The 13,108-nt window shown below is 40.0% G+C and overlaps 1 protein-coding gene across 3 annotated transcripts in view; it reads left to right on the top strand.

The window, feature by feature from the left end:
• Nucleotides 1-331: 331 nt before the first annotated feature.
• CSNK1A1 (casein kinase 1 alpha 1) overlaps nucleotides 332-13,108 on the top strand; it is a 40,812-nt gene continuing 28,035 nt past the window's right edge. For 2 of the 3 annotated variants that reach the window (XM_055558198.1, XM_055558186.1), the window contains exons 1-2: nucleotides 332-1,064; nucleotides 1,680-1,786. In XM_055558198.1, the coding sequence (XP_055414173.1) occupies nucleotides 942-1,064; nucleotides 1,680-1,786 (230 nt within the window). In that variant the 5' untranslated portion in view covers nucleotides 332-941. The remainder of the gene's footprint in view (nucleotides 1,065-1,679; nucleotides 1,787-13,108) is intronic. The other variant, XM_055558176.1, reaches the window with a different exon arrangement.

The following is a 13,108-nucleotide window of genomic DNA, read 5'->3' as shown; positions in this document are numbered from 1 at the left end:
GCTTTTCTCTTTCTTTCCACCAGAGGCGACAACCTCTTTCAAAAGAGATACTGAACTGGAATGGGCCGGTTGGGGGGAGTAGCCTCAGTAAAGATCAAAAGGTTAAAAACAGCCTCAAAGGTCAATACCCAACTCTTATGGCCTGACGCACCATCTTCCAAGAAAAATGAAGGTGACTCCTCCCTAATATGCTCTGTAGGCTTGGGGCCGCGAGGCCTTTCAGAAACCAGGCGGGTCTGAGGTGACTAACAGGTAGTTCACAGCGCAAGTCGACGACCGGAAGTGGAAATGGGCCCCGGGCGGGGATGAGAAGAGACTACAGCACGCTTGCGCAGTAAGCAGGGTTGCAGTACGCGTGCGCAATTGGGCGGTGACGGAGTGACGTTCAGAGCGTGGGCCGCGACTCTCACGGATCCGGTTCCGCCCTCCCTCTTGCTGTCGACCCTCCGGGGCTAGCGCTCGCGATCCCTTTCCCACAGTGCTCTGCGCTGTGAAGAAGCGGCTCCCGGGGACTGGGGGCATTTTGTGTTGGTTGGAGCCGGAGTAACAAGATGGCGGCGTCGGCGGAGTGACAGGGGTCCCTCCGGGCGGGAGCCGGCGGCAGTGGTGGCAGCGGTATCGCCGCCCTAGCTTCACCGCTCTCTTTTTCCAGCCCGCGGCGTCGCCGGGAAAGCAGGACAGCGGCGGCCGCCAGAAACAAGTGGCTCAGCCTGGTAACCGCGAGAACTCCTTCAACAATCTGCGGCCTGGCCAAAAAACCTGACAGCAGCGGTGATCAGGTTCCCCTTGGCCGATTCTGGGCCCTGTAACGCCGAAAAAGAGCCATCGTTTTCTGTTTCCTGCCGCTCTCCACAGCCTTTCCGTGGTCGAGCCCTAGAGGCCTCCATCCTCCCCTTAGAGGTGTCGGGGCTTAGCCCCAGCCTCCATCTTCGTCTCTCAGGATGGCAAGCAGCAGCGGCTCCAAGGCCGAATTCATTGTCGGAGGGAAATATAAACTGGTACGGAAGATCGGGTCTGGCTCCTTCGGGGACATTTATTTGGCGATCAACATCACCAACGGCGAGGTAATCACCTGGGGTGGGGTTCACGACTACGCTGCGCCTGTCCTCACTCCCCCGCCCCGCGAACTCTCGGGCCTTTTCCCACCGCACTCACGCACTGGGAAGTCCAGAGGGAGCCAGTTTTCCTGTCTTAGGAACCTCCCCCGCTCTCTTTCCCTAAAAGGAAAGAACCCGAGAGAAAGGTTGGGTGTACTAGGAAGTTTCCTAGCTTGTTAAAAATATACCTTAATCGAACTTTTAAAAACCCGTCGTTTAAGGTGAGAACGACAAAATCTTATTTCTGGGATCCCCTCGTTTTCTTCCTGTATTTTTAGTTGACTGGGGTTCTTGTTCCCATTAGGCCAGCTCCCGATCGCCTGGTTTGCTCATAACCCTCATTACGTTTTCTGGATGAATCATTTTCTTATACTTTAGAGGACGTGCCGCTTTCGTCACTGCCCCCTGAAGAGGCCTTTGAGGCTGGTTGCCTCGTTTTATAATTATAGAGATCTTTCTCTTCCCAGCCTCTCACCACCTTCTAGCCGAGAGTTGGAGATGTGCTCATGTTTCCCCCTCTTTTCCCAAGTGACACTGAATCCATAAGGATATTGATGCCATCATCCCCTCTTTCCCCTGCAGGAGGTGGCAGTGAAGCTAGAATCCCAGAAGGCCAGGCATCCCCAGTTGCTGTACGAGAGCAAACTCTATAAGATTCTTCAAGGTGGGGTTGGCATCCCCCACATACGGTAAGAATCCTTGAGCGAACAGGCGATCTTCTGAGGGAAGTACAGAATGGGAGAAAATGTGTAAGAGGCAGGCAATGGGACCAGCTGAATCCGGCTCTTGGCATTTGAGTTACCTGGGTTTCCTGTGAAGCGTAAGTCACCACAATCACGGTAAATTTTAGTTTGCCAACTTAGTTTAGGATTTCAGTTTTTTGTTAACACTCTGCTCCGTTTAGCTTCCATCATTCTTCGCGAGGGTTTCATTTGCAGTGAAAAGTATGCGGGTCATCTTTGATCCCAACGCGGAAGGGTTGCCTACTGCTTTCTTTCAGCTCAGCTGTTCCTTAGGTTTGTCCAGCGAAGTGGATTTGAGGGTGCCGAAGTGACCGGGCTGGGCCAGTTCGGGTTGCTATTGGAGCTGGCTTGGAAATGGCTGCTCTTTTGTTGTGTTTTTGTTCCAACATGTCTTCCTCCTCCGCTTAGAAAATGGCGGAACGACGTGACTCAACCACATATTCCTGCCCTTTTTACTGCTTGGGTTCATAAGTTATGCTTCCTGGATTCCCTCTTCGGCGGCTCCGAGTTGATTAAACCTTTGAAAAGCCTAGAATAAAGCCGCAGGCAGTGGTGAGGTTCAAGGAAAGAGATGGCATAGTGACAGCCTGTTTGTGATCTCTGCAGCAAATGAGATGTGAAATTAAGTTTACTATGCAAAATCTCTCATAGTCCTTTCCAGAAGTGTTAATTAACTCTGTAAAGAATGGTAATGTTTGTTGCATTTCAGTCTGTGTACGAAATTTTGTGGGAAATGACAAAGGCAGTTTGAGCAACACTATGTTGAAATTGACTCAGTTGTATTAAAAGGAAGCTTAATCATGTAACCGCAGTTTGACAAGTAACTTTAACCTGTTGAGTTACTTGGTCAGTAACTCCTCACGTCTGGGAAATTGTAGCTTTTTTTTGGAGATGAGATATTGGTGAAGGCAAATAGTAGTAAGAATAGATGATGACCAGATGAAGACATTGGGTCCTTTTAAATTATTAAAGGATTTTATAATAGTTCGATTTTTAAGATTAAAGAATATCTTCCTAGGATAAAGACTAAAACACAGTTTAAGACCCAGCCCTTTCCCAACAATTATTTAATAATAACATTTGCAAAAAGATCCAGATATAGTGGAGAATTAACTGGAATGGTATTTACTGTAGCCTCTTTTACTATCCTAGCTTTTATTCTTCAAATCTTGAATTAACTGGATTATATACATTAATTCTGATGTGAAAACAACCAGAGAGACACCATTCTTAAAAAAATTTTCAATGGTCATAAACATTTTTAATGGAGAAATTGAATGATACAATTTTCTATTGGTTGGAACTCAGAATAAATTATTAGGAAGAAAATACCAGGTTTATCTTACAAGATAAAGATTAATGTGAAATCTGAGATGATCAGATTTGAGATTTTTAATGGTTCTCATCCATTAAAAAAACCCTGCTGTGGAAAAATGAAAAACCTTGAGTAAAATACTATCTTTCTTCGTCACAGAATAAAAAAATTTGTGTTAGCCTAAGAATTTTAAATTTCTTATCCTTTTGCATATATTTTCATCTCTCCACCCTGGCCCTTGCTGATTTACTTCCCATTACTAGTTTTTCTTAGAATTAAATGGAAATACAGTCATGCAGTATGAGGTCATTTGTGTCTGGCTTCTCTGACCTAATGCTTTTGAGGCTGGGAGGTTTTATAAATTTCACAAATCAGGTTGAATTTAATGTAAAATGATTTTCACAAAAGCAATAAATATCTGGCATTTTCAGTGCTAGCTCCAAATTAAGTACGTGCAGTGTTATTTGGTAGCTTTTATTTAAGAACAGCACTTATACACCATTGAGGGCAGTAGTTAATATGGTGATTACCCACATAAATAAATGAAATTGACCTGTGAGCAAAATTCTCAGAACTTGAAAGCAGAGGGAATTGTGGAGTTACAAACTGGGTGGAGCTAAAGAGATTAACCTGACTTTCAAGCTAAGACTTCTTGGGAGAGGAGATGGGATTTCAGGATCTGACTGACTCTAAGGAAGAAAGGTTGGTGAACTGGTCAGGGAGGCTGTCCAACAGTGGAGTCTGGCTACTGGGAGTAGTTTCTAAAGCAGAATGTAGTTATTGAATGAGGGTGAGGAAAGAGTGAACTTGTTTTAGGAGTGGTATAGTCCAGGTACATAGAAACAAAAAGTGGATAATTGGTTTTAAAGTATGAGAGAGAACTGTTTGTCCACTGATGTGGGAAGGATAAGAAAGACTTATGCATAAGCTTTCTTTATTTTGGGTGGCAACATCTGCTCTGCTTAGTTTGTTCCCCACTATTTCCACATTAACTATACGCGTGTGTGTTTGTGTTTAGTTGCTCAGTCATGTCTGGCTCTATCGGCACCATGGACTCCTCTGTCCATGGAATTTTCTAGAGAAGAATACTGGAGCGAGTCGCCATTTCCTGCTGTAGGGGATCTTCCTGACTCAGGGATTGAACCCGTCTCTTGTGTCTCCTGTGTCTCCTGCATTGGCAGGCAGATTCTTTACCACTACCTGGGAAGCCCAATAAATACACTCAATAAATATTTACTTGGGAAATACTAAGTTAAATTGGTTATTAGCTTTTATTATTATTAAATAAGGCAGTCTATTCCCCATTGTATTAGAAATTTGACACCAAAATTTCTAGACCTCACTAATATCTACCTCCTCCCTCAATCAACCCTCACCCTGGAAGTTGTCTTCAGATTCTATGGGATATTCTAAAAGAAAGGCTGACAACTACCAGGCTTATATATTATAGCATATCTGCCTTATCAAGTCCTTAGTTTGTAAGGACCTTATTAAGGGATCTGTTGTGCAGAAGCACAGCATCCAGTGAGTATAAAGAGCAAGAAGGGGAGGATGGTGTTCAGTCTCTAGATATTTTTAAGAAACTAAAAGCCTTTGGGCCTTGTGAATTGACCTCTGGGAGCTCATTTTAAGTTACTGTGTTTCTGTTACAACCCTCCTTTTTTTGTGCTACTTTGAACTGAATTCAAATCTGTTGTTCACTTCAAATATGTTCTCTAAATCTGCCATGTGGTATTAACTGAGTGATCTGGGGTCAGTCAGTCCCTTAATCTTTTGGGGCATATCAGTTTCCTCTTTTTTGAAATAAGAAGATTTTACTAAGTTGGTAATTTTCTAATTTTGTTGGGGTAGAAGTGTGCTGGAAAGAAAAGTTTGGAGAATTTCCTACTCTTCTCTTGGAAAAAATTTTGCACACTGAGCTTTTTGGTAGGGTTTGTTTTGTCTTTAGCAGTTATTTTATTTTTTTGACTCTGCTGGGTCTTCATTAATTGCTGTGCGTAGGCCTTCAGTTGGAGTGAGCAGGGGCTACTCTCTAGTTGCGGTGCACAGGCGTCTCACTTCAGCATCTTTTATTGCGGTGCACTGGGCTCTAAGAGTGTAGGCTTCAGCATTTGCCGCATGCAGGCTTAATTGCTTCAAGACATGTGGGATCTTCCCATACCAGGGATGGAACTTGTGTCCCCTGCATTAGCAGGAGGATTCTGTACCACTAAGCCACCAGGAAAACCCAAGTAGGGTTTTGTTTCAACAAGTTTCCCTACTTAAATAAGTTACTGGCCTAGTTGATCTTAGGACTTGTGGCTATGAAATTTTAAGATTTATTTTCAGATGATGGTAGCTAGAAAGCATTTCATCACAGTTTGGTGTTTAGTCTAGATCTTACCTTTGAATGATATTTTAGTAGTGAGATACCACTCAGGACCTTGAAAATACTATCTGCATCAGGTAAACCATCGGTTACTATTTAGGAGGAAGTAAATTAATGGGGTACACTTTTATAGAAAATATGATAAAGAAGGTGGGAAAGGGCATAGGATAATTTTGGTTGTCTGGGTTTTTTTTTTAACCCCTCCCCCCCCTTCTTTTTTTGCCTTCTCTGAATGTCAGAAATCCTGGGAGATATTTGTAAAGTATTAGTTAATCCTTACTGTTCAGCGTTAAAAGCAGCTTAAATTTTAATCTTAGCTTCTTGGCACTGAGCATATATCCTGTAAATAAGTTCTAATACTGTTATCAGAGAACAAAGATGACATCTACACTAGGTATGTCTTTGTTAGAGAGATAATGTTACAGATCACCGGATTCATGAGAAATGTGATTTTAATTCATAGAGTAACTAAATCCATAGAGTAACTGTGATATACTAAATCTGTGATATCCTAAAGGTACTTATATTGGCTTATGCTGGATTTCTAGTAATGGAATAATGGAATGATGCTTAGATAGCATTTGGAGCTGGATGAAACTTGAGAAATAGCCACACTTGATGATACAGATTAGACTATTGAGTCTTCTTCAGTACTTCTTACTAGATGTCTCCTAACTTACAGTTTTCTTGGGGCAGTTTTTACCTTTATGTCAAGATCAAATTATGTCTGCGTACATACCCCACACCTTTTCACTTGATGCTGCAGACCTATATTGTGCCTCCTTCCTTTATGGCATTTGGTCTCATACAGAAAAACTGATAAATGTAAGTAACCTGTTGTTTGCACTGTTACTCAGTTGTGAAAGTGTTACTGTAGCACACCAGGCTCCATGGGATTCACTAGGCAAGAATACTGGAGTGGGTTGCCATTCTCTTCTCCAGGGGATCTTCCTGACCCAGGAATACAACCTTGGTCTCCCACATTGCAGGCAAATTTTTTACCTTCTGAGCCACTAGGAAGCCCATTAGATCCTTGTAATTCTTATAACCCTTTTTCTTCCTTTTGAGTCCATGGATTGCTGGGTGAGAACTTTAATGGACGTTATTGATTTGTATCTTAAAGTGGAGTGATACTTGTAAACATTTGTATAGTCCGTGGATTTTACTGCCTTGGCTTTAGTCATTTTTTAGAGCTAGGTCATTTTGTTTCTGAGTATACTTAATCTGTGGGGCTTCCCTGCTGGTTTCGTGGTAAAGAATCTGCCTGCCAATGCCAGAGATATGGGTTTGATCCCTCAGTCAGGAAGATCCCCTGGCGAAGGAAATGACAACCCACTCCAGTATTCTTGCCTGGGAAATCCCATGGACAGAGGAGCCTGGTGGGCTATGGTTCATGGAGTTGCAGAGTCATCCGAAACTTCAATGTCAAGAAGTCTGTACAAGAGAATTTGAATTTGAAACAAATGTTAACTCATTTAATCTTTTTAACTTATTCCATTTTATTCTTTTTTAAAATGTAATTTTGTGTATTTATTTTTGGCTGTGCTGGGTCTTTGTTGCTGTGCAGGTAAACTTTCTTCTAGTTGAGGAGAGTTGGGAGTTAACTCTAGTTGCGGTGCGCAGGCTTCTGTTGTGGAGCATGGCCTCTAGGTCAGGCGGGTTTCGGTAGTTACAGCATATGGGCTCAGTGGTTGTGTGTGGCACATAGGCTTAGTTTCTTTGAGGCAACACCTGCATTGGTCTCTTGCATTGGTAGGTGGATTATTTACCACTGAGCTACCAGGGAAGCTGTATTCCATTTTATTTTTAAGATCAGTCCTTGAGTTTTAACAGAATGTTTTCTGAAGCTAAATGAACATCTTAATAGCTTTCATAATATAAATGAATACCTAGTCTAAATGATGTTTTCTGTACTGTTTTTATATGATACAAGTGGCTCTTGAAAATTGTGAAAAAACTAGTAATAACATATACTGACCCTTGTCTTAATGGAATCTTTTTAATGAGATGTAATTTTCATACAGTGTAGTATATATATATAGATTAATGTATCATTGAATAAGTTTTGACAAATTCATATACTGTAACCCACACTCCTTATTGACAAAGAATATTTCATTTTTTTTAATACTGCTAATCCTTGGTAGGCGACATTTTGTGACAACATAGGTTTTATATATTTTTTAATTGACCTTTTGAATTATTTTAACGTTATTTTTCTGGATTTGATGTTGATTTGTCAGTATGTACAACTACAAGTTAGTAATATGTTTATCACCATGATGTATACTAACCTAATAAGGATGACTGAGTTGGGTTGGTGATACTCAGTGGCAGTTGAGATCTTTACTTATTTTCCTCCTCTGAATAACTAAAATATTGCTTTTTCCTTGTCTGATAGTCATCAGTGGGGTATGTTTAATAGGAACTTCAGAAGTGCTGTAGAAAAATGTTTAGTTGGATGGTACATTTTGATCCTTATTTTTATTTTTATATTTTATTTTTCTGATCCTCAATAAGAAAGGAAATGGAAAGAGCATTATATTGAGAGTCAGTACTTAGGTTCTGTCTGTGGTGTCATCTAGATTTGACCCTTGAATGAATTCTATCATGAATGTCAGCTTTCCTTTAAAAAAGGGATTTTGTAAGACTATCTCGGTCTTGAGTTTTTTTAAATGCATTATATAAATTAGTGGCATCCATCCACGTGCCAAAAAAAAAAAAAGAACCAATACCAGGCATTGCCCATGGTCTCATTTAATCATTACAGGAATTGTGTAAGTTGAGTCAGAATAGTTAGTTTGCCTAAAGTCACAAAGCTAATGTGATATTTGAATAGATTTTACTATCTCAACAGTATCAGTGGTTCACAAACTTCGTTGCACGTTGTAATCACTTAGAAAACTTTAAAAAAATATTGACACCTGGCTTCTAACCTCATATTTTGAATTAATTGATTTGAGGGTATGACTTCTAGTTTAATTTAGTTTTGGGGTTTTCTTGGCTACACCATGCGGCCTACGGAATCCTTGTTACCCAGCCAGGGATTGAAACTGGGCTCCCCCGCAGTGAAAGCCCAGACTCCTAACCACTGGACCAAAGCTAGTATTTCTTAAGTGAACAAATGGAAACATGGCTGTACTGGTTGATTTAGCTTTGAATCCTGATGTAGAGATACTGACATATCAAAATGCTGCTGCCGCTGCTAAGTCTCTTCAGTTGTGTCCAACTCTGCGACCCCATAGACGGAAGCCCACCAGGCTCCCCCGTCCCTGGGATTCTCCAGGCAGGAACAGTGGAGTGGGTTGCCATTTCCTTCTCCAATGCATGAAAGTGAAAGGTGAAAGGGAAGTTGCTCAGTCGTGTCCAACTCTTAGTGACCTCGTGGACTGCAGCCTACCAGGCTCCTCCGTCCATGGGATTTTCCAGGCAAGAGTACTGGAGTGGGGTGCCATTGCCTTCTCCGATCAAAATGCTAATGTCTGTTAATTTCACAGTAAAGGCTTGCTAATGTGGACCTTTGTCAGCTTCAGTATTTATCAGTGGTTTGTTGGCCTTTTGGAACTTCTTTTGGCTCAAACTTGGAATTTTTTCTACAGGAGAATTTTTTTTTTAAGGAAGCAAGATGGTGACAGTGACTAAGCATACATGGTATATATCACATGTTTCATTTGTGCCAGCATTAAGTGTGCAATGACAGTGTTTGCAGATTAACCAGAAATTGAGGCTATCCTATATTTCAGGTCCTCTGGAGGCTGCTCTGAGTACTACTTACCCGTTACACTTTCTTACACTGCCAGACTATTCTGTCTACATGTAAGGTGGCTTTTATGGTGAGGGGAGGATGCGATCTGATTTAAAACTGCCTTGTTTGTTGGAAAGTGGTAGCATGAAGTTTTTGTAAATTTTGTTTCAAATTCCAAATTTTCAAAGTCTTTCATTTGCATACTTTCCTTATTTTGCTTTTTTTTGTTCTCACTTGATTGAAATTATTCTTACCACTAAGCTTCCCTGATGGCTCAGCAGGTAAAGAATCTCCCTTCCAATACAGAAGATAAAGTAGACTTGGGTTTGATCCCTGGGTCCGGAAAGTCCCCTGGAGAAGGAAATGCAGCCCACTCCAGGATTCTTGCCTGAAGAATTCCATGGACAGAGGAGCCTGGCAGGCTACAGTCCATAGGGTCGCAAAGAGTCAGACCTGACTGAGCATCTGAGCACATATGTCTACTTACTGAAAACCTAGTGTTTTCATTTTTTGAGCCTTCAAAATATTAATACTTTGTATCCTTCTTAAGGAAGGGAGTGATGTTGGCTTTTTCTCTGAAAATTCAAGTTCTTTTCTTGGAGAGTGTCAGTGAACTTTACGGTACTTTCTAGAGAATAAGCAAACATTTCTTTTCTTTTATTCAACAAATACATGTATATGTGAGTACTATGCAGTTTCAGATAATGGGCACATTTCAGTGAACAGATAATTTTTGTGAGACCTACATTGTTTTTGAATATATATCATGTGCTTGACATATAGTTGTGACTTTGTCCCTTGCTGAAAGTTAGTGGCAGAGAGATCTAAATTTCATACTGTGAGGACATAACCTTTCCTTAACATCAGACAGCATGCTGAGCTATCCAGAGATTGCCTTGATTGGAGAGGTCAGCAGAGACCCCATTATGTCTCCTTGTGAATCCTGCTTAGTCAACATTTCTCAAACATCAGCCATGCATAGTAATTACATTCAGAGCTTGTTTAAAATGTAAAGTTTTCTGCCTCACCCCTGGATTTGTTTGACCAGTACTGGAATGGGCCTTGCTAGTGTATTTTTACAAAGTACCTCAGATAATTCAGGCTAAAGACCAGAGAACCACCCTTTGAGAAATACTGTGCTGAGGTTTTGACACTTCATTGTTTTGAGCTGTTGTGGGTAATTAGTGATTATTTTTCTGAGAGGGCTCTGACTGTTGTAGGAGATGCTATTGTCTGGTTTGTTATTTCATAACTGTTGGGCAACTGCTTTTTGTAATGAAAGTAATCCTTATATTTGCTTTTATAATCTCCTATTTATTAGGAGACTTCTTGATAGATAAGTATAAAAATGTTTACCAGTGAGCAAAAATGGCTTATGCAGGTAAGAAAAAGGCAAAGGAAGAACTGGAACTTGTGTTTTTGGCCATCGATTGAGTCATTATTCTTTTCATTATATTGCATATATTGTGAGTTTAGCCAGCTTTCCATTCTCAAGTCCAACTGCTGGTTATTGAGCCACTTTTTATTTGTTTATTCACTGAAGGGCATTTTTATAAGTACACGTTGCATAGTTCTATATTATTAGCTTAGATTTACATTGAATTTAATTTATGAAAAGATAGTCATGCGTTTATACATTACTTTTTTCTTTCAGCTTAGATCATTCTAGTAACTTGTGTTGCCTCTTCCATTTTCCCCTTTACTATACTTGTGTTAACATATCAAGCCCAGACTTTGTGTTCTTTCTTCTATTACTTCTTCTAAAAGATTATATCAGACTTTGGAATCGTTGGTTTTTTGTATGTGTTCATTTGCTAATATAGAGAAATTTGAGTTGTTTTTAAAATATATAATCTACTTAACGAAGGACTTACTAAGCAAATTAATTAATGTAGTGTGTGTGGAGGGGGAATGTTTCATCCAGCCAAAATTATTTGTTCTTCTAGATCTTTATATGTAAAACTGTCTTTAATACAAATGATTCCTATATTGCTAAAAGTACCCTAAAGAAAATGGTACACTATTTAGTCTCTAAATAGTGTATTGAGAGATACTTTGATTTCCGGACTTAGTTACCCTAAGACTTTAATGTGTGTTTTCTCATACTTTCTCTTAAGGAGTGGAGGTAAATCATTTCAGCCTTAAGAATTTGAAATTTAATTTAGGAAGAAGGAAAAGGGAACCCAATTTTGTTTTGTTTTTATTTGGCTGCACCATGCAAAATGTAGGGTCTTAATTCCCTGACCAGGAATCCAACCCATGCCCCCTGCATTGGAAGTGCAGAGTCCTAACCACTGAACTTCCAAGGAAATCCCTCTGGGGCCTAATTTTGATATTTTGTAAGTAGCATTGATGGTTATATCTTTGGACATGTTGAGTTTAAGCTGATAGGATATCCCAGGCTTAGCTCTTGTATAATTAAGTTAGCAGAGATACAGACCTAAACCTCAGCTAGGGAATTAGGACTGGTGTTTATTTAGATCTGAGCAAGATCAGTGTAGAAGTGATAGTAGAGACAGGAAATTGAGAGGTAAGGACTGAATTCTTTGGTGGAAATGCAAAGTTAATCAAGGCAAGAGGAGAGTTGCCATAATGGTATGTTACAGTCAGTGGAAGCCAGTTTTAAAGGACAGGCAGAGGCCAGATTTTTGGAGTTTCTTATTGTATATGAAACTTTGCTTTTTTGGTGTATGTAATGGGGGAGGGACGAGAAATGGCACCACAAAACTGTAGAGGAGTGACTGAAACTAGGGGACTATGTAGAAAGGCATCTTTCAAAATTTAGCTCAGATGCCAACTTTTCTAAGAAGCCTTCCCTTTTATCTTTTCTGAATAAATTACTTAACTCCTCTATATTTCATATTTACTTTATTGTTGCTTTTATATTGTACTTGTCACCAGTTCTTCTAGACCTTAAGATGCTTTTGGCACCCTTTTTGGCAGTGTCACTCACATAGCAGCTGCTTAATAAGTATTGAATCAGACTTGAAGAGAAGATTTTAGTAAAGGATTTTTAACAGTTTTAGTGAGACTATATATGTAAGCATCATCAACTTAAAGTGTGCAATTCATTGGTTTTTACTATATGTACAGAGTTGTGCTGCCATCCATCACCATAATACAATTAAAGAATACTTTCATCCCCTCCTGTCCCCCAAAAACCTTGAACACATTAGTGATTACTCTCCATATCCTATTAGGCCTAGATAGCCACTTGTCTACTTTCTATATGTTTGCTTATTAAAAAAGATTTGATCAACCGTTTATAATTGGTATTGTGAAAACTACAGATGTATTGTCCTACTTCCCAGTGGAAAAGTATATTTTAATACTTGTATTCCCCTGGAGGTTCCAGTTCTTCACATATTGTCTTCCAGTACAACTGTATCCAAGGCTAGAGAAAGCAGTGACAGCAAGAACCATTTGTGATCTTTGAAATATAATATTGGGTAGTATGATGAGATGAGAATGATAACCATTATACAGGGAACCAAGAAAAAAAATAAAAGTAAGATGGCAGATACAAACTAGATTTTTAACAAGTTACCTGTGAAGAAGAAAACAGGGTGATCTTGTCTTACTATGTACCAACAATGCTGGCTGTTTTCAGTTTCTTGTGAATAACAAAGCTTAGTGTGTACTCCTAACCCCTCCCCACCTCTTTACCCATCCATCTTCTGTTTATGCTTCAAGAATCAACTTTACTTGTTCATCGAAAGGTTTTCCCTAAAGCTTCCCTCTAAAAAATTGGTTGGGTCCCCATAATTTGTACCTTTCACCATCAGTTTCTCTCATCATTTGCCTACACAGACTGTAGTATAAACTATGAGAGCAAAAATT

The sequence above is a fragment of the Bubalus kerabau genome, chromosome 1 (assembly GCF_029407905.1).
Source record: "Bubalus kerabau isolate K-KA32 ecotype Philippines breed swamp buffalo chromosome 1, PCC_UOA_SB_1v2, whole genome shotgun sequence".
NCBI classification, from domain to species: Eukaryota; Metazoa; Chordata; class Mammalia; order Artiodactyla; family Bovidae; genus Bubalus; species Bubalus kerabau.
The sequence above is the reverse complement of the archived record's forward strand: the minus strand, read 5'-3'. Positions and strand labels throughout refer to the sequence as shown.